Source organism: Trichosurus vulpecula, chromosome 9 (assembly GCF_011100635.1).
Source record: "Trichosurus vulpecula isolate mTriVul1 chromosome 9, mTriVul1.pri, whole genome shotgun sequence".
NCBI lineage: Eukaryota > Metazoa > Chordata > Mammalia > Diprotodontia > Phalangeridae > Trichosurus > Trichosurus vulpecula.
In genome coordinates, this window is record NC_050581.1 from 71,352,571 (window position 1) to 71,372,080 (window position 19,510).

Here is a 19,510-nt window from a genome sequence, read left to right on the forward strand (position 1 = left end):
GACCCAGGTTTCGGTTCTAGCTCTGACACTTACTAGTCAGTCTGTGTGACTCTGGTCAATCATTTCATCTCTCTGAGCCCTAGTAACTTCATCTGTAAAATGGGAGGAGGGTAATAATCCTTGCCCTGTTTCTTTCAAAGGACATTCATATGGAAAGTGCTTTGTAAGAAATAAGAAATGTATGTTATTATTGTTTTCACTTCTCTTTGGTCCCAGTTTCAAAGGTTTTTCATGGTGACTCTGGTCCTCTTATCAGTGATCATAGCAGTTCCTTCCTCTACTCCACAAACCTTAACTCAAACCTCCTAGGAATTCCCTAGCTTCTGGCCTTCAGCACCAAGGATAGCCACAGGAGACAGGAGTTTTTGGACTTCAGCAAAGCTGGGGCACACTGATCTCTAGCTGCTACCTGGAGTCTCAGACAGTCTTTCATCCACTCAACATGTATTTGTCAAGCATCTACTTTGTGCAGATCTCTGAGTTAGGCACTGGGAGATACAAAGTTAAACAAGAATTTGTCTAGTCTTCAAGGAAGGAAGGAAAGAAGGAAACAAGCATTTTATTAAGCACCTATTATGTGCCAAGCCCTTTACAAATATCACCTCCTTTGATCTTTACAGCAATCCTAGGAGGTAGAGGCTATGATTATCTCCATTTGACAGTTGAGGAAACTGGGGCAAACAGAGATTAACTGACTTACCCAAGGACATATTGTTAGTAAGTTACTGAGGTTGGATTTGAACTCAGGGGCCTGTAGTTTGGTAGGGAAGATAAGACATATAAATATAATGCAAATTAGTTTATAAGTGCAGGGGAGAAGTCCAAAGTACTAGGAAATACATAAGGAAGAGAATATTTCTGGCTGGTGATAATTGGATAAGACATAATGGAGGAAATGGTCTTTGAAATGGATCTTAAAGGGCCCGATGAATGTGGGCATAACAAACTTCTCCTTGCCAGTGCAGGGATAGGGCTCAGTGCCAGTCACTCTAGGTAACTGGTTAAAAGGAGAGCATGTAAGTAAGGGTTCAGAGACAGGCCCCCAATGTGGGACCTGGGAACTAGTCAACTTACTGTGAATACTTTAGAGGAGACTTGAGCACAGCCTGGAAAAGCACTTGGGCCTATAGGAAAGAAAGAGGACAAGCTGTGAGTCAGTGTGAACTCATGCTCATGAGAAGAGGCATCACGGTCTGGAGTCAGAAGACCTAAGTTTGAGCTCAAGTGGCCAAGTCACTTATTCTCTCTGAGCACCAATTATCTCATCTGTAAAATGGGGATAATAATCTTCACACTAAAAATGCTTTAGGGTCACTGTGAGAAAGCACTTAGCTAGCTCTAAAATGCTGCTAGAGAAATACGTGGTGTGATTACCATTACCCGTGAGAGCCTGCTCCAATGACTCATCCAAGCATGAAGGTGACTTTGGGCACTTGAAGTCTATCGCTCAATAGCACAAGCCGGGGTAGATTCCTGCCAAGCTGGAAAGTCTTTGAGTATAAGCTCAGAAACAGATTGTTTGTCTGTCATCCAAGAATGGGCCTAAGTAAGTGTTAAGAGGCACCTCATCTGAGGATTAGCCACTAAGTGGTAAGTGTTTTGGGGCACCCCAACTTCTGAAGATCATCCACTAAGATGGGGGGGTGTTACGGTGATTTGTTTTGTTGGTGGTGGTTGTGGTTATTCAGCAGTTTTTCAGTCATATCTGACTTTTTGTGACCCCATTTGGGGTTTTCTTGGCAAAGATACTGGAGTGGTTTGCCATTTCCTTCGCCAGCTCATTTTACAGATGAGGAAACTGAGGTAAACAGAGTTAAGTGCCCAGGGTCACATAGCTAGTAAGCATCTGAGGCTGGATTTGAACTCAGGAAGGTGAGTCTTCCTGACTCTAGGCCTAGCACTCTATCCATGCTGTATGGAACTATTATCCTCATGCAATGAGAATTATACTTATGCAAACAGATCCTTGAAGTATGGGGTATCCAAAAGTCTTGGTGTAGTTTGCCTAAAACTAGTAGTAGTGAGGGCAGCTCGGTGGAACAGTGAGTACAGCACCAGCCCTGGAGTCAGGAGGACCTGAGTTCAAATTCGGCCTCAGATACTTGACACACCTGCTAGCTGTGTGACCTTGGGCAAGTCACTAACCCCAATTGCCCTGCCTACCCCCCCTCCAAAAAAACCAAACCAACAACCAGTAGTAGCTACTTTTAGTAGTTACTAAAGCTTAAAATGACACTATCACTTTGGGGACACCCTGTATTAAAGTAAATGAAAGGGAGAGGGATTTTGATCTGGAAGGGAACTTCAAGATCATCTGGCCCACCCTCCTCATTTTACAGATGAGGATACGGAGGTCCAGAGTCATTAAGTTATATGCCCAAGGTCACACGGGGAGTAAGAAGCACAGCCTGTGATTTAAATCCATGTACTCTTACTCCAGATCTACCATTCTTTCCTATTTCACCAGTTTAACCCAATAAGCTTTTATTAAGCACCTACTATATGCTATGCCAGGAACTGGATCTACAAAGACAAAATGGAAAAGTTTCAGCCCTCAGGGAGTTTACATTCTAGTAGAGATACAACACAGGCAGGTCTCAATTAGTGTGAATAATGAATTCCCCTGAAGTGGTCACTTAATAGTTGAATTTTACACTATTTGAAGTTATAATTATGTAAAATACGGTCTTTGGTGTTAGCCTAATGGAAATATGCAGTGAGAATTTAAATAATGCAACCACTGACTGGACATATATATGTATGTCTGCCCCTGCAAACATATATATAAACATGTGTGTATGCACACATATACACAGAATTATTTGAAGAGGGGTAAGACAACACTAAGCACTAACAACCAGGGGGACGAGGAAGGGGTTCCAGTAGGAGCTGGCATGTGAATGGATCGTTGGTTACAATGTACTGGCCCACTGAAAAAGTTTTAGCCTTTGAGTCTTTCAAATTCCCTCCCAGGGCATCATCGAGAATCCAGTGAAAAAATATATGGAAAATCCTTTGCAAACCTTGAAGTGTTTTTACAAAATCTGTTATTATTTCCCTTGTTTTTCAGAAAATCTCCCTGGTCTCCTCCCTCATGACAACCTGTCCTGTAGAAACGGAGCAGTGGCTAAATGTATCATAGTTGATGTTTCTACATGTCACAGTTATAACACCCTTTATGTATGTAATCTCACAATAATAATAATAATAGTAATCTGTACTTACATAACGCTTTAAGATTTACAGCAGTATGCTTTTCTCACAACATCCCCCTAGGAAGCAGGGAGAGTGTCATTATGCCCCCTTTACCAATGAGGAAAGTGAGGCAGGGTGATTTAACCATGTAGCCGGTTAATGGCAGAATTGGAATTCTAACTCAGATCTTTTGTACCCAAGATCAATGCTTGCTTCCCTCCCACCCCCATACTATATTACCTCTTCTGGAATAGTCACATTGATGGAAACTACCTGGGCCGGTGTCCACAGCATTTTGTTGATCTCATCAATGTCCATCCGGGAAGAAAGCAGCTGAAACAGGGGGATCTGGGAGGCCAGACCAGCTGGAACTCTAGGAAAAACGTTTCCTTCATTTTTTTGTAAGATCTGAAATATAAAACCCCACAATCTCTCAGGAAAATCCATCCATTTCCTGGAAGAACAGTTGGCTTCTGCAGCCTATGCACATTTCCCCATCTGGAATTCCCTGGGGCCACATAACCGTCAATCAATCAGAAAGCATCTATTAAATGCCTACCACATGGTTGGCAATGGGGATGCAAAACCAAAAGGGAAACTATTCCTCTCTTCAAGGAGCTTACTGTGTCCTGTAATATGGTAACAACATGGTGGCCGCATTAAGAGGCTGAGATTCCTATCCAGTGTGAGTTTCCAGAGCTGAGTCTGATCCAGTGGCTCCATATCTTGCCTCCCTCCAGCTTCCTGCTCCCTTCCCCCTATAAAACTAAGTGGAAATGTTGAGCTTCTAGTCAGTCAGTCAGTATCTGCTACTAAGAGTCTAGTGTTATGCCAACCCTGTGCTACAGTTTGAGGAGAGATAAACCAAAATCTGCCTTCTGATGTCTGCACATTAATCCTGGTGTGTGGAAACACAGAGAGCAAGTCTAGACTCTCTTTCCTGTGACATCCCTTCAGCCATCAAGAGACAGAAATCATTCCTTCCTCCAAGTCTTCCCTTACCTAGCCTAAACTTTCTTGGTTCCTTCTTGTTTTGCATAGTTTCAGGTCAATGTCTCCTCTAAAATACAGTATCCAGAGCTGGGCACAGTGCTCCAGAGATCCTCTGGTCAAGTATAGCAGAAGCATCACCTCCCTCACTATGGACGCCAGACATTTATTAATAAAGCCAAAGCTCACGTCTATTGTTTGGGCTGCCAGGAAACCCCCTCCATTCAGGTCTTTATGTCTGGGGCTGGGACTGATGGTATCAGGGAAAGAACAGGGGTAAGCATCAACATGTGCTCAGGTAGAGCCTGGGACACATGTGCTGATGGCCAGTTGTGACTGAGGGAGCCCATACTCACCCTATGTACAAATGCATGTTGTAGGGACTCTGTGGCCCCTTGAAGAATATTGATGAAATTCTCATCTGCTGCAAGCTGAAGGATGGCATCATCATTTAGCTGGCTCACTTCACTTGAGGGGAGTCCAGATACAAGGGTTCCCAAGGCTAGTACATCTCTAGCTTGTGTGAGCTATAAACAGAAAGTCAGGAGAATATAGATGCCACATTATGGATTAATACCCTTAACACTTTATGGATTAATACCCCTAAAGAACAGGGGTTCTTAACCTGAGGTTCATGAATTCAAAAAAAATTGATAGCTATATCAATATCCTATATATCCTATATATTTTATTTTGTGCCTTAAAAATATTATTCTCTTATGACTTTGTTTTATTGTTTCTTTATGCCTTATGGAGTCATTAGCTTCAACTTGCCCAATTTTTATTTTTAAGGAATTATTTTCTTTTTCCCCTTGGCCAATTCTGCATTTTAAGGAGTTCTTTTCTTTAGTGAATATTTAAGGTGATATTTTCTTCAGTATTTTTTTTCGTGTGCCTCATTTACCAAGTTGCTTATTTTCTTTTCATAATTTTCTTGCATCACTCTCATTTCTTTTTCCAACTTGTCCTCTATCACTCTTATCTCTTTCTTTGACTCCTCTAGAAATTCTTATTGGGTTTGTATCCAATTAGCATTTTTCCTTTGAGGCTTTTCCACCTTGTGGTCTTCTTCTGAGTTTATGTCTTAGTCTTCCCTGCCACTGTAGTAACTTTTTTGTGGTCAAGTTCATTTTTGTTGTTTGCACATTTTTCTAGCCTATTTATTGACTTTGAACTTTATATTAAATTTGGGTTCTGTTCACCTGAGGGTGAGGAGCCCTTGTCCCTAGCTTTAGGCTTTTTTGTGCTATTGTTTTCACAGCTAGTCCTGGGGATCTACAAGTTTTTGGCGCTTCCAAGGTGGTATGACCCATGGAGAGGTATGGTCACTGTTCTCCTGGTCTGTGCTCTGGTCTTAACCAGGAAGAGCCCCTGGTCCCCTGCAGCCACAAGGACTCCTATAGCAGCACAGAGGTCTCCTATAATCTCTTTCTGACCTGTTGCCCAAAGCTGTTGCCAAGGCTCACAGCTAGTGTTGCTACCACCAGACTAGCCCCCACCCCAGTGTCACAGGCCTCCCCTTCTGACCTCCTATGTTGCCTTGGGTTGGAAAAATGTCTTACCCCAACCTTTTGTTGGCTTTGCCCCTCCAGAATTTGATCTGAGGTGATATTTTAAAATTGTTTGGAGGGCAATGTTGGGAGAGCTTGGCTGTAGCACTTTCCCTACTCCACAATCTTGGCTTGACCTTGCTCTAAATATTATTCTAAGACAGAGTCCATAGACTCCAGACCACCAATGGACAACGGGGTCCATGACATAAAAAAGATTAGGCAAATGAATTGATTATTTCTATTATGGCAAAACTTCAGTAGCTTGGACCCTAATTTGGAGTTTGTATCATTCAGACATAGATTGAAGTAGGAGTTACCAGTTCATGGTTGGTAAAAATAAAGAGTTTGCTGAGTAAAAACACCAAAATAAACAAATTATAATTCAATAGAATGCAAGCTCTTTGAGGGCAGGGACTACTTTGTTTTTGTCTTTGTATTCCAGTGCCTAACACAGTGGCTGGTACATAGCAGGTGCTTAATAAATGTTTATTGAATAAAAAGTCTTAAAAGAAAGGAGGAATCATATAGGTCACTGGGTTTAACACTAGAGATTAAAGAGTATCAGGAGGAAATAAAAATGTTACTGAGGTGGCTAGGTGGTTCACAGGTTAGAGCACTGGGCCTGGAGTCAGGAGAACCTGAGTTTAAATCCAGCCTCAGACATTTCCTAGCTGTGCAACCCTGAGCAAGTCACTTCTCCTCTGTTTGCCTCAGTTTCCTCACCTGTAGAATGGGGATAATAATAGTATCTACCTTCCAGGGCTGTTGTGAGGATCGAATAAGATAATAATTGTAAAGCCCTTAGCACAGTGCCTGGGGCATAGTGGGTGCTGTGTAAAAGCTGTTATTGGTAGTCGTATTGCTATTATAATTCTTATTTGGGGGCACTATATTTTATTGATTCTGCTCATGTTCTCTAATATACATGATCACAAGTTTAGAGCTGAAAGGGAGCTTAGAGGTCACTTGACCCAACCCCTCACTTTACAGATGAGGAAGCTGAAGAGCTGGGTTTGGGCTCATGTCCTTTGACTCCAATTTGAGGAGGCCATTTATGAAAAAATGGAACTTCTGAGACTCCAAAACAATATTTGTGATCTGTGGTCCATATACTATATCAGGAATCCCAAGAGAGTTCATTCAAGGGACAAACCAGGTGTCCAACTCAACACTAGACTGAATTAAATGAAATTCAGATGACTACTATCATATTATATATAACTGCTGTGGTTCATTTCTCAATCAAATCTTCCTTAAACATGTCCATTCCCCAAACTTCCATGAACTCTCCATCATTCACCTAAACAGCCAGGTTCACAGATTCTTCTTTGGTTGTCTTTGATTCTTTCCTTTGGAATTACGTGGGTGATACCAGACACATGCAAGCATAGGCAAGGGGCAGGATAGAAAATGAGGTGGCCATGTGGCTTTGTTTGGCTCCTCGCCTTGGAGTCTCCAACCCTCAATCTGAAAAGGAGTGACTTTCCCTAAAAGGCTGGGATCTGTGGTATGAAGGCTGTGGAGGCAGCAAGTCTGAGTGGCCAAGGATCAGTGATGAGTTGGTAGAATGGTGGAAAAAACTCATGGCTGGGAATGAGAAGGCCTGGGCTAATCACTAACTCGGTATGTGACCTTGGAAAAGCCCGTTTTCTTCTCTTTAAAATGGGATGAGGGATTTGAACTATATGCTCTCTAAGGTTCCTTCCAGCTCTATTATTCTGTGGATTTAAGTTATCCAGTTGTGTGACCTCTGTGTTTTCAAAGCATTTCTTAAGATGGTGTAATTTTTAAATTTCTATTCACCTGAAGTCCATTTTGAAGAAGTTTCTTCATAATGATAGAAGCCTGGGCAGGGCTCCAGCCCCTGATGGTGGACAGAACTGGGAGCGTCCTGTTCAGCATCTGTCCATCAGCCTTACCCAGGATCATGGATGGTGTTAACCCAACAGCCAAGGCTCCTAGTGTCTGAAAGTTTTCCTCTGAAATGAAGTCTGTGAAGGCTTCAATCTCCTGAGGAAAAGAGAGGCAGAGGGAAGTGAATGTTCTTGGAAGATCCAATCTCTCCATGTTTCTTTCATGAAGCTCTCTCCTCAGCACTGTTTTAGACCCAGGTCTGAACAGTAGAAGTTTTTCTTGAAAGACTAGGATTTGTGGAGAATTCTATGGTGGGACCCTCATTTCCCTCATATCCTGGGGATATTAATACATAAAGTTGTATTTATAGCCTCTTGCCTTTTCCTCCCTTGCTCACCCAAGCCTGAGATGTATTAGCCCTGAGAACTGATGCTTATATCCCCCCTTCTCTTCCCCTATCAAGGTAGAAGTGACTGAGCGTGATTAGTCTAAGCCCCTCAAAGGACAGAGACAGTTTCATTTATGTCTCTGTATCTGTCATACCTAGCATACTGCCTGGAACATGGTAGGCACTTGTTGCTTAATCTTTCAATTCGCTAAATTTCAGTCCTATCCCATTTCCATAAGTAGTAGGAAGCTGCCTGCAAGCTAAAACTTTGCTAGAAGATCAAAGGGAACTGGGGCTAGTCCCAAACATTGGGCTTCAAAAAGATTTTGGCATATTCATTGGGCAGGGGAATATGCTCCTCTCGACAGCCTCCCCCAGGGCTGTGCATGCCCTGTCATTGGGGCACTGAGCCTTAGACACTTACTGCAGTCATATTAGGGTAGAACTTGTCCAGATCACTGAGCGGTGCATCAGATGAAAACTTGCCCAAATTCTTGGCCAGCCAGTCAGCTGACCTCATTGTGTTCCCTGGGCAGGCTGATCTTCCTGAATCAAAGAAATTCAGAATCAAAGGCTGTTAACCTCACAAGTGGCTCAGGAGAATACATTCAAAGTCTATTAAAAATAGCCTTCCCTGTAAACTGCCCATATACTCTTTCCACTTCCTGACACACTCCCACATTGCTTCAAGGCCTTGACCTCGAAAGACTGTTAATCAGCGGCCCTGTCCTGTCATTCACTAGCCCCGTTTCTTCCCAAACCACAAAGTCCTTTCTGGCCCACCACTACCCTGTATATGTTGTCTCCTACTAAGCTCCCTGAGGGCAGGGGCTGCCTTGCTTTTCTGTTTGTATCCCTTTTGCTAAGCATAGAACTTGGGCATTTAGAGTTCAACAAATTATTTTTCATTCGTTTTATCTCTGATTTTTCTGTTTTCATCTGGCTTTGTCATGTGTATATGTACGTGTGTGTGTGTGTGTGTGTGTGTGTGTGTGGTCCTGCAGTAAGAAGTGTACCCCTCCTCCTCCCCCAACCACAAGCCCTTCTCACCTTCCCCCCCTCCCCACCCCCCAAGCTCAGAAAACAGCCCAAGGCTCCCAGGAATGGGATATTTGACACACCTATTGAGCCAGTTTGTTGTAATAAGTATTTCCTCATGTATTCATTGTAGATGTCGCTTCTTGCAGTGGCTGAGAGAGATTCATAAACTGCATCGAATCCTTTCACTCTGGAGAAAAAACAAACACAAAAGGGTGTCTTTGGCCAGGGCTTTACACATAATGGAAACTCCCTAAGTGGTGGAAGCTGAGTGGGGTCTTCAAAGTGTTCTCCAAATCTTGGGATCAGCTTCTCCCTTCTGTCTTTTCACGGTCTCAGTGAAACTACACATCTCTCAGCTTCCAGCTGGTCTGGGTACTCAAGAAAATGTTGCCACGTCACTGAATTTTGTCAGGACCATGCAGACAGAGACGCATCGTAGCAGGTGGAAAGAGAACAGGGTTTAGAGAGGGGAGCAATCACTTCCTTCTCAGACAACCCAGGAAACTTTCTAAAACTCTCATCTGCATGGGGGGAGGGAATTTCCTCATCCCATTGAAATCGTATGTCTGGTCTCCATACCATGCAGAATTCTAAAGTCATGGAAACATAGCACAGGAATGGTGGGAAAGAACCTAGAAAGTAGAGTGTTAGGCTAGGATAGCACTAGAGGGTTCCCCTAGCAGTCCAATGCTTTTGTTTTGCAGACAGACCTGAAGCTTACCACTTCATATCTCATTTGCAGGAGCAGCCCACCAGGTCATCTTCCACTCCCAGGCTCTTTCTGATATATTGAGCTGCCTCTTGGGAAGCTGAAGAAGCCTTGCTATTAGCCCAGGGTATAGGCTGGTGGTGTTTCTCTCTGCCCTTGTATCCCAAGATTCTGGGAAGCTGCTTGACTTGGCCTTGTCCCTACCTAGAGGTCCCAGTGGGTTTCTAGGAGCTGTATGCTCAGAGCAGGCAGCTTTCTCAAGGAAAGGTGAGGAGGAAATACCCATTTGGATAGGCCGGTAGGCAGTGTCCAGGGACAGAAGGTCAGTGCTGCCCAAGCCAAGTGTATGGGAATGCCCATTTGAGTAGGCCTATGAGCAGCATCCAGGGACAAGGAAGTAATGGAAGACTGGACCAGAAGATGCTCTCTAAGTCTACTGTGTGCAACAAGATATGTTTGAACATAGTAAATGCCTGCTAGTTCCTCTCACCATCCCCTCCCGATTTTTTCCTTCTGAAATTAAAGAAAGCCCTCATCAGCCCTCGGACATTTTGTGCAATTGTATACAAATATTAGACTTAGAGTTGGTCCTGGCTCTGACACTTATTAGTCACATGCCCATGGGCAATCAATCAATCAAGAAGCCTTTGTGAAGCACTTGCTATGTACCAGGCACTATGTAGGCACTGGGTATTCAAAAACAAAAAAAAAAAAATGAGATAATCTCTGCTCTTGGGGCAAGTCACATGACCTCTCCAAGCCTTGATTTATTTACCTATAAAATGGGGCTCTTAGTACTTCTGCTACCCCTCCCTCTTAAGGTCTCAGAGAGAATGCATTTTATAAATTCTAAAGCACAATAGGAACATGGGACCAATGTGCGGTCCTCATGAGCAGATGCCTTTAGACATCCTGGAAAACACCTGTATTCCCCTGAGCCCCTCTGGGGACCCAAGAATCTGCTGGGCAGCAGAGGAGTGTCTTGGCACTCACACAGCTTGGTAGGAGTCACAGGAGACATTGGTGCTGAGTCTGGCAAGCGTAGCTGTTGTCACAAATGGGAGGAGCAGGGGCAGCTGATGCTGGAACCACTCTGCCCACACGGAGGCAGGGAAGAGGTGGGAGCTGGGGCTCAGCCTGTCAAGAACAGCCTTCAGGATGGCGGCCCCGACTGTAGCATTGGGCAGGGCATTCAGGTGAGCCTGCAGAACAAGATGAGGTGGAGGGGGGTGGGGAGGGGCTCAGGGTGGTGGCCCCAAACTGAGATCTGAGTGGTACCAAGCTAATGGAGAAAGTTAGTGGAGTTTCTTTGGTGTCCCCAGCCTGCCTTTTGGTCAGTGGTCTAGTCTTTAGAATCAACAAGGATGCTTCCATGGAACAGATTGAATGCAGCTCTTTAGCACAATGCTGCTTGGAACTCTGCTGGAGCAGGTAGGCTGGGTTTCTTTCTTCCTCCCTTCCTTCCTTCCTTCCTTCCTTCCTTCCTTCCTTCCTTCCTTCCTTCCTTCCTTCCTTTCTTCTTTCCTTCCTTCCTCCCTCCCTTCCTTCCTTCCTTCCTTCCTTCCTTCCTTCTTCTTTCCTTCCTTCCTCCCTCCCTTCCTTCCTTCCTTCCTTCTATCCTTTCCATTTTTTCATCCCTTTATCTTTCTTTCTAAGGTTGTATCTATTGTTTAATGGTTTTTAAAAATAAACTTTTCACTCAGTAGAACAAAGCGCATCCTTGAAGGTCTTCCTCAGACAGGGTTGGGTCTGTTTCAGTCATGGTCTGCTTATTAATTACAAGCTCCACGAGGGCAGGGATAGGGACTAGATCTGTGATTTCATTGATATATGGGGTTTCCTGAGGAGGAAACTTCCTATTGATGCAACCTTTTCTACAACCTAGAGTCTTAGTCTTAGTTGTTGATTTACAACGCCAAAGGGCTATGACTTGCCCAGAGTTACACAGCCCGTAAATGCCAGAGGCAGGATTTGAACCCAGGCCTTCCTGACTTCAAAGCTGGTTCTCTATCTGTTATGTCATTCTGTTTCTCCTTGAGAAACAGCTAGCATTTCTATAGCGCTTTAGGCCTTACTAGGTGTTTTACAACGATGATCTCATTTTAATCCTCACAACAAACCTGGGAGTTAGGAACCATACTACACATACTACACTCAGGAAACTGAGGCAGGCAGAGGTGAAGAGCCTTGCCCACAGTCAGACAGCTGGTAAATGTCTGAGGCTGGATTTGAACTCAAGTCATCCTTATTCCAGGTCCAGTACTCTCCTACACTACTTTTAAACTTTCCATCTCCTGCAGCACCTACTATATACTGCATAATTGCTATTGGTCAGTCATTTTCAGTTGTGTATGACTCTTCATGACCGCATTTAGGGTTTTCTTAGCAAAGATACTGGAGTGCTTTGCCATTTCCTTCTCCAGCTCATTTTTACAGATGAGTGACAGAGGTAGACAGGGTTAAGTGACTTGCCCAGGGTCACACAGCTAGTAAGTGTCTGAGGCCAGATTTGAACTCATAAAGATGAGTCTTCCTGATTCCAAGCCCAGTGCTCTATCCACTGAGCCACTTAGTACTACATAATAGGAATTTAATTTAATAATTTCAAAAAAATATTTCTTATTACAGAAGGGCCCTTAGGGTGATAATCACCATTCCCTACCTTTTCCCAGTATGCTCTAGGTAGGAACTTGGTGGGACCTTGACTTTGATTGCATCTAGCCTCGGATGCTTACTAGCTATGTGACTCTAGGCAAGTCACTTTAACCTGATTTGTCTCAGTTTCTTCATCTGTAAAATGAGCTGGAGAAGAAAATGGCAAACCACTCTAGTATCTTTGCCAAGAAAATTCCAAATGGGGTCGCAAAGAATTGGACATGACTGAAATGACCAAATGACCACAAAATGGGGATAATGAGATTGTATTACCTAAGATTGGACCTAAGTAATCACCTTAGATTATTGCCAGGATCAAGTGAAGTAATAGCTATAGAGTGCTTCATAAACCTTAAAGTAATATGCAACTATGAGAGGTAGTGGCATAATAGTGGATAGTCAAGAAACCTAGATTCAGTCCCACTTCAAATACTTCCTACTTGCATAATCATGGGCAAGTCATTTAACCTCTCTGACCTCTGTTTTCTTACCTGTAAAATGGGAATATTAGTTGTACTACTGTAAGGGCAAGCAGAGTGGGACTTTTTGTTGTCTTTTGATTTGGAGTGCTTCTAAGCACTGGGGCAATCAAGTGCCTTTGATTGAGTCTTGACTTTGTTCTTAGGAAGGCCCAGTTTTTTTGCTAGTTAGGTCGCGAGAGGTGTGAAACCCTTAAGAGGCGTAAAGCACTCTGACCCTGAAGAAGTGTATGTATATTCTGAGGTTAGCATTTTGTTTGGGGATCACTCACTGGAAGAGTGTCATGTGATTTGACCAGATGAGATTCTGGGTAGCTTTTAAGGAGCCCCCCCTTGGCTTTGAAAACCCAGATGTTGGTGCTTCTCTCTCTGGTAACTGTGTATGTATAGCTTTGGTCAGACAGCTAGAAGCCTGTCTGTTGATTTATGTTATTTGCTCTTTATATTTTCTCCATTTGTAATGTCTGCTTGTATTTGCTCTGAAGTTCAGGGTGCTGAAGTTTACCCCTGAACTAAGTGAATGATGTATGTGTGTTTGATTAGAGTGGGATTTTTGACCCCTTGAAGTTGCTTTCCTTTGTAAAAGCAGATCAAAGAATCTGTGCTAGCAGCCCTCCTGTGTGCTCCTGTTGTTGGTCTTACGTCCCTTCAGCAGCCGCTAGCCACATTGTTGTTACAACCACATACCTTATAGGGCTATTGTGAGGAAAACGTTTTGCAAACCTTAAAGCACTATATAAATGCGAATGATTATCGTGAGAAACAACCCTTACCCTCTCATTGCCCTAAGCCCATATGACTCTGAGTTGAGAGTTCTTAATCCTTTTTGTCTCATGGACCCCTTTTTAAGTCTGATAAAACTTATAGAACTCTACTCAGAATAACATTTTTAAATAATTGAAGGAAATGTTAAATTTTCATTAGATATTGGTGAAAATAAAGATGTTATTTTTTCCCCATCTAACTTCATGGACCCCAGGTTAAGAATGCCTGCTTTAATCTATAAACAAGTTGCCAATTTCTATCAGTAGAAGGGATTTCCACACTGGAAGCTCACCACACCAAATGAACTCATAGTTCTGAACAACAACAATATACAATTTTTATCATTGAAAAATCTTTTCCTTCCAAGAAAGGGAGTCAGTAGATAGGGGATGCTAGGAAAACTCCATAGAACAGGTAGATTAAGAGGAGCATGATGATGTTGGGGGGAAGGATATACTAGAAGAAAACCTTAGACCAATGAGGGGGCTGGTAACATAATGTGTCCAAGGCTGGAATTGGAATTTATTCAATATATTTGGAAAAAGCCTTTGGGGTCTGGATTTGAATCTCAGTTTTACTACTTCCTAGTGGTGTGACTGCGGGCCTCAGTTTTCTTATCTATATAATGGGGCAATAGTTGTATTATACATCTCTCAGCGTTGTGCTTTATAAACTTTATAGTGCTATGGAAATCTGAGGAGGAGGCAGTTCCTTACCAATCACAGGAGAATATAGATTTATATCTGGAAAAGATTTCAGAGGCCATCTAGTCCAAACCCCTAATTTTACAGATGAGGAAACTAAGACGCAAAGAATGTGACTTGCCTAATGTCTCATGGCTAGTAAGCTTTAGAGGTGGGATTTGAACCCACATCATATAGTTCAATCTCTTTGTTTTTATAGATGAGTAAACCGAGGCCCTAAGAGGGAGCAGGATTTTCCCAAGGTGAAGGTAAAAGTGCTAGAATATGAGCCCAGCTTCAAAACCATTATCCTACACTATACCATAGCAATGGAAAGTTATTTGTAAATAGTAAAGCACTACAGAAATGCAAACTGACATGTAAACAGTTGATGCCCATGGAAGCCCCACTATCTGATAAAACGGGTGCTGATGCCCTCAAGAAAACTGCCCTTGTCATGAAGAAAGGTATAGAGATCAGGGATCCCTAGATGCTGAGATTGTAGCTAGTGCAGATACTCCTCCAGCTGGGCTGGGGCATTGAAGGACAGAGCAAGCAGCCAGTTTATACTAGGAGTTAAGGATAACATCAACATCGTTGTGGTTGCCAGAGCCTTAAAGGGTGAAGATGCTCCCTCTCTGCCCATGGACGAGTTTGGAAGCAAAGACCAAGAATCTTTTGGACACTCACCTGGTGGGCATACTCATTAAACTGGATCATAAATGTAGAGACATCCATGCACAGATCTCTGCTTAGCGCCTCCAAGATGTTGTGGGAGCTCTCCAAGCTGTGCAAATTTGAGGTCACAATCAGATGTGCCATCTGTTTGGGGGTCTTGACATCCAGGCCTTGAACCTAAGGGGGCAGATCCAAGGAGGAGAGCAGAAAACTAGAGATATGCAGATTGGGAGAAGAAGAAACTTATCCCCCCCCCCCCATCCCATCTAAATTCTCCCATGCTTCCAGGCTCACTCTTTCAGACATCCTTCCCTGCCTGGTATTGCTCTCTCTGCTTTGATCTCCTATAACATGGGAGCCCTTCGCTGAAAACATGCAATGTAGCACTTTATTCTAGCCTTGCTATTTTGTCTCAATTCTCTATTTTGTATAGGTAACTCTTAATTTTCAAATATTTAAAAGAGTGTCACAAGAAAGAAGGAATAGATTCATGCTGTTTAACCCTAGATAGGAGAAATTAAGCACCATGTTTCTTCTGACACCTCTTGTCTTCCCTTTTGGTTAAGCATAGGGCTAAGCACACAGCGGAAAGCGGGAAAGTCTTGGTAACTTTTACAGCCTCTTGTTTTAAGGCTGGATCCACATCATTAACAGTTCATGGTTTTGGAATCAGGGAGTCTGGGGACTAGTCCTGATCTGTCCCTAATCTCTGGTCTGACCATAGACAAATCTCTTTCCCTTGTTGGGCCTCAGTTTCCCTACTGTGGTTTTATAGTTTTAGAACTTGGCTGGGTCCCCTGACTGCCAGCCTAGAACTTTCTATTGCTTCAGAAGGGAGAGTTAGGAATGCTGCTGCCTGAGAGAGAAGGAGCCTACCTAGAACTCTGTTTGATGGATGGCCAAAGGCTGTCCTGCCAACCCCAGAGTTTGGGTAACATACACTGGTCTCCTCCCTGGGTTGCTCTACAGGTTTTATCTTGCTACATGCCTGGCATACCGTAGGGATTAGCCAGAGGTAGGGAGGGCCCTGGGGAGAGGCTGCTCCAATGTCCTATCTTGGCCCCATGACCTTGATCGAATTACAGGCAAGTCACGAAGCTCACCTGTTTTCTCTGGCCCAGATGTGCCAATTTTCAAGTTTTCTGTGTAAGATTTACACCTTGGAAACTAGAAAATGCTACAAATCAGGGCTTGATCATCTAGACTTTAAAAACTGGTGGAGACAACATTAATAATGAAGATTAACCTTAAGAGCATGTTATGCATGCATCTTCTCCCAAGAAAGTTGGTTGTTAAATATTTACTAGCACATCTTTGCCAGAAAGGATCCAGAGAGTAACAGCAGTGTGATTTACTCATGGTAGAACAGCCAGAATTGTACTCACTCTAATAGATGTGAAAAGACCCCTTATTGTTAGCACTTTGGTTTGTATCTTTCTGTATAATATACTTACATAGTATTGTGCATTAGAGATTGCTATGCTCTCAGTAGACTGGAAGCTCCTTGAGGGCAGGGACCTTGCTTTATCTAAACTTTGCATTTTACTTTGCTCTGAAACATAGGTGGCTTATAGGGTTTGCTGACCTGAATTGGCTAATTTGTGATAAGGGTTCTCTTTCCCCCACCCCACCCCGCTCCACTCCCTGCAATGGAGAGGAGAGAAAATAGATTTTTGTTGAAAAAAGTAAAATTGAATCAATTTGGCGACTCATCTGGGAGGTCTTCCTATGGTATTTTCTGAGCTTCTTAGACCTTGAAATTGGTTCTGTTGGTTATGTGGATATCCAGGCTTAGCTAGTTAGATATAAGTTCTCATTACTTTTCCCTTTCTTTATGATCTTCATAATTCCATAGATTTAGAATTAGAAAGGATTTCAGAGTTCAGCTAATTCAACTTCCTTCTTTTATAGATGAAGAAATTGAGCCCCAGAGAAATTAAGTATCATAAGCAAGGACACAGAGCTAAGATTTGAAATCACACCCTCTGACTCTAATTCAAGTGGTCTTTTCAGCGTTTTACTCTGGGCTCAGAATGGGCAAGGTCAGGGTGACCAAGGGCAATGTTTGTTGCCCAGGATATGTTGCCTGGGAATGTTGATGCATCCTTGCAAAATCATGGGATGCTGTTCACTGATTGATGGAAGTAAGAGCATAAGCAACTAGGTTCCCCAGGATGTTCTACCCTATAGTTCCCTTTTCCTTCATTCACTCTTACCGATGGTTATAAAGATGACACTATTACATCAGGGAAGCAGTATGGTGTAGTGGATAGAGGGCTTGCCTCAGAGTTGGAAAGACCTGGGTTCTAGTCCCACCTCTGGCAAGTTATTTAACCTCTTAGTATCTTAGGTGACTCTCTAAGACTATAAATTGAATAATAGCTGCTGGTCAGCATTAGCATAGGAAGTTTCCAATGCCAATGAAATCAAATCCAAACCACAAATTCAAGGAAGACTACTCTCTATGTCTTGAAGAAACAGATCATCTATAAAATTGTCACATTTTCTGTTAGACTATAAGTCCCTTGAACGCAAGGAACATCTTTATTACAGTTTTGTTTCCCCAGCACCTAGCCCAGGGACCAGTACCATAGTAGGTGCTTAGTAAGTGTTGGATTTGAATTTGTTGAATTTCCATCTTGGCACTGCATCCTGCAGCAATCACCTGTGTCCTCCTAGGGTATTTTGACAGCATTTCTGGCCCTGGGTTCTAACTCTGATGAGGGGCCCTGATGAGGACAGGTTGTAGGAGAACACGGTTATTCTCTTGGTATTTATCCTTACAGGTTAGGGCTGCATCTTAAACACCCCAAAGCATTTCTCAATCAGTCGGCAGCTATGGATGCATTGTAGAGGGATTTCGTGGTAAAGGGGAAAGAACATTGGCTCTGAAGCAAAAGGATTTAGGTTCCAGTCCTACTTCTGTGTGATCTTGGGTTAGTTACTTCAACTCTTTGGGGCTCAGTTTCCTGATCTGTAAAGTGAGGGAGTTGGATCAGAATCCCTCTGAGGTCCCTTTCAGATCTACGATCCTAAGATGCTTTTGGGTCCTGTTGATATCTCCAACCTCTGCCATCTACCGGGGGAAGGAGCTCACAGTGTTTACTCCCTCTGTGTGAAGGAACATGGCCAACCTATGGTTCACCTGAAATTGTCTCCTTCCAACTTCAAGAGAGGCCCTGGTTCTAGCGTCTGGGGTTTGGTGAACAAGAACCATGATTATGCAAGTGACAATATTAAACCAGGGAGGCAGGTTGGTGTAGTGGATAGAGAGAGGACTTGTCTCAGGCTTCCCTCTAACTCCCTTGTGAGATTCTGAGAGATCTTTTGCACTTCCATGCTGAAAAGTCCTGATTTTAGTGACAGATCATAGAATCTCTGAGACGATAGAGTTCATCCAATCCAACCCTCTTTCTTTCCTCTAACCCTCTATCCCATGTAGGAAGTCCCTCTACAATGTGTCTCTGATAGATAGTCATCTGTCCTCTGCTGAACACTTCCTGTGGTGGTGGAAAACTCAGTACCTCATGAGTCATGCTGTTTTACTTTTGGACAGCTCTGTCAGGAAATTCTTCTCACTTAACCTCGCTCAGCCTCAGTTTCTTCATCTGTATCATGGGGATAATAATAGCATCTATCTCACTGGGGTATTGTGAGGCTCAAATGAGATCAATATATGTTTGTGCTTTGTAAACCTTTAAACACCGTATAAGTTTTAGCTATTATTATTATTAATATTATTTCAATTGAGTGGAAAACTGCCTCTTTAATTTCTCTCCATAGGCCCTAATTCAATAAAACTCCGCCAACATTTGTTGTTGGTTAGTCATTTCAGTCGTGTTTGACTCTTTGTGACCCCATTTTGGGGTTTTCTTGGCAAAGGCACTGGAGTGGTTTGCCATTTCCTTCTCTAGTTCATTTTGCAGATGAGGAACTGAGGCAAACAGGATTGCCCAGGGTCACATAGCTAGGGAGAATGTCTGAGTGTGTATAAGATGAGTCTTCCTGATTGCAAGCCCAGTGCCTATCCACTGTGCCACCTAGCTGCCACCAACATTTACCAAATGCCTATGGGCAGGACACTATCTATGGAGCAGAATAAGTCTAATCTTTCTTCCATATAACTATCTTTACATATAGCTACCTGAAGACTGGCTCCCCCTTCCCCAAGAATCTTCCTTTCTCCATACTAAATCTCTCTAGTTTATTTCTTTGATCCCTGTGTGGCCTAGTTTTGATTCCCTTCACCATCTTGATCACCTTTTTCTGGAAAATCGAGCTTGTTAATAATGCCCCTCCTCTAATGTGGTGCTCACAATACTCCAGAAGTACAGTCTGACTTAGTAAAGCTTTGTAAAGCTTGTCCCCACCACCCAAGTGACTCCTGGTGCCTCCCAGTCCATTCAACTTTCCTTTCTTTGATCAACTCTTTGATACCTCTTAAGTTATTTTAGTTCAACCAGTAGCATGTGGTCTAGTTAAGCTGGTGGCGATGATTTGAATGCTCCTGGGTACAGACT

The 19,510-nt window shown here is 43.1% G+C and overlaps 1 protein-coding gene across 1 annotated transcript in view; it reads right to left on the reverse strand.

Moving 5' to 3' along the window:
• The window catches only part of LOC118832148 (mesothelin-like), a 33,521-nt gene extending 24,383 nt beyond the window's left edge, over positions 1–9,138 (reverse strand). Inside the window, 6 exon segments of the mRNA XM_036739568.1 lie at positions 1,075–1,124; positions 3,469–3,603; positions 4,542–4,712; positions 7,542–7,748; positions 8,405–8,526; positions 9,102–9,138. Of these exon segments, the coding sequence (XP_036595463.1) occupies positions 1,075–1,124; positions 3,469–3,603; positions 4,542–4,712; positions 7,542–7,748; positions 8,405–8,526; positions 9,102–9,138 (722 nt within the window).
• Between the last annotated feature and the right edge of the window lie 10,372 nt (positions 9,139–19,510).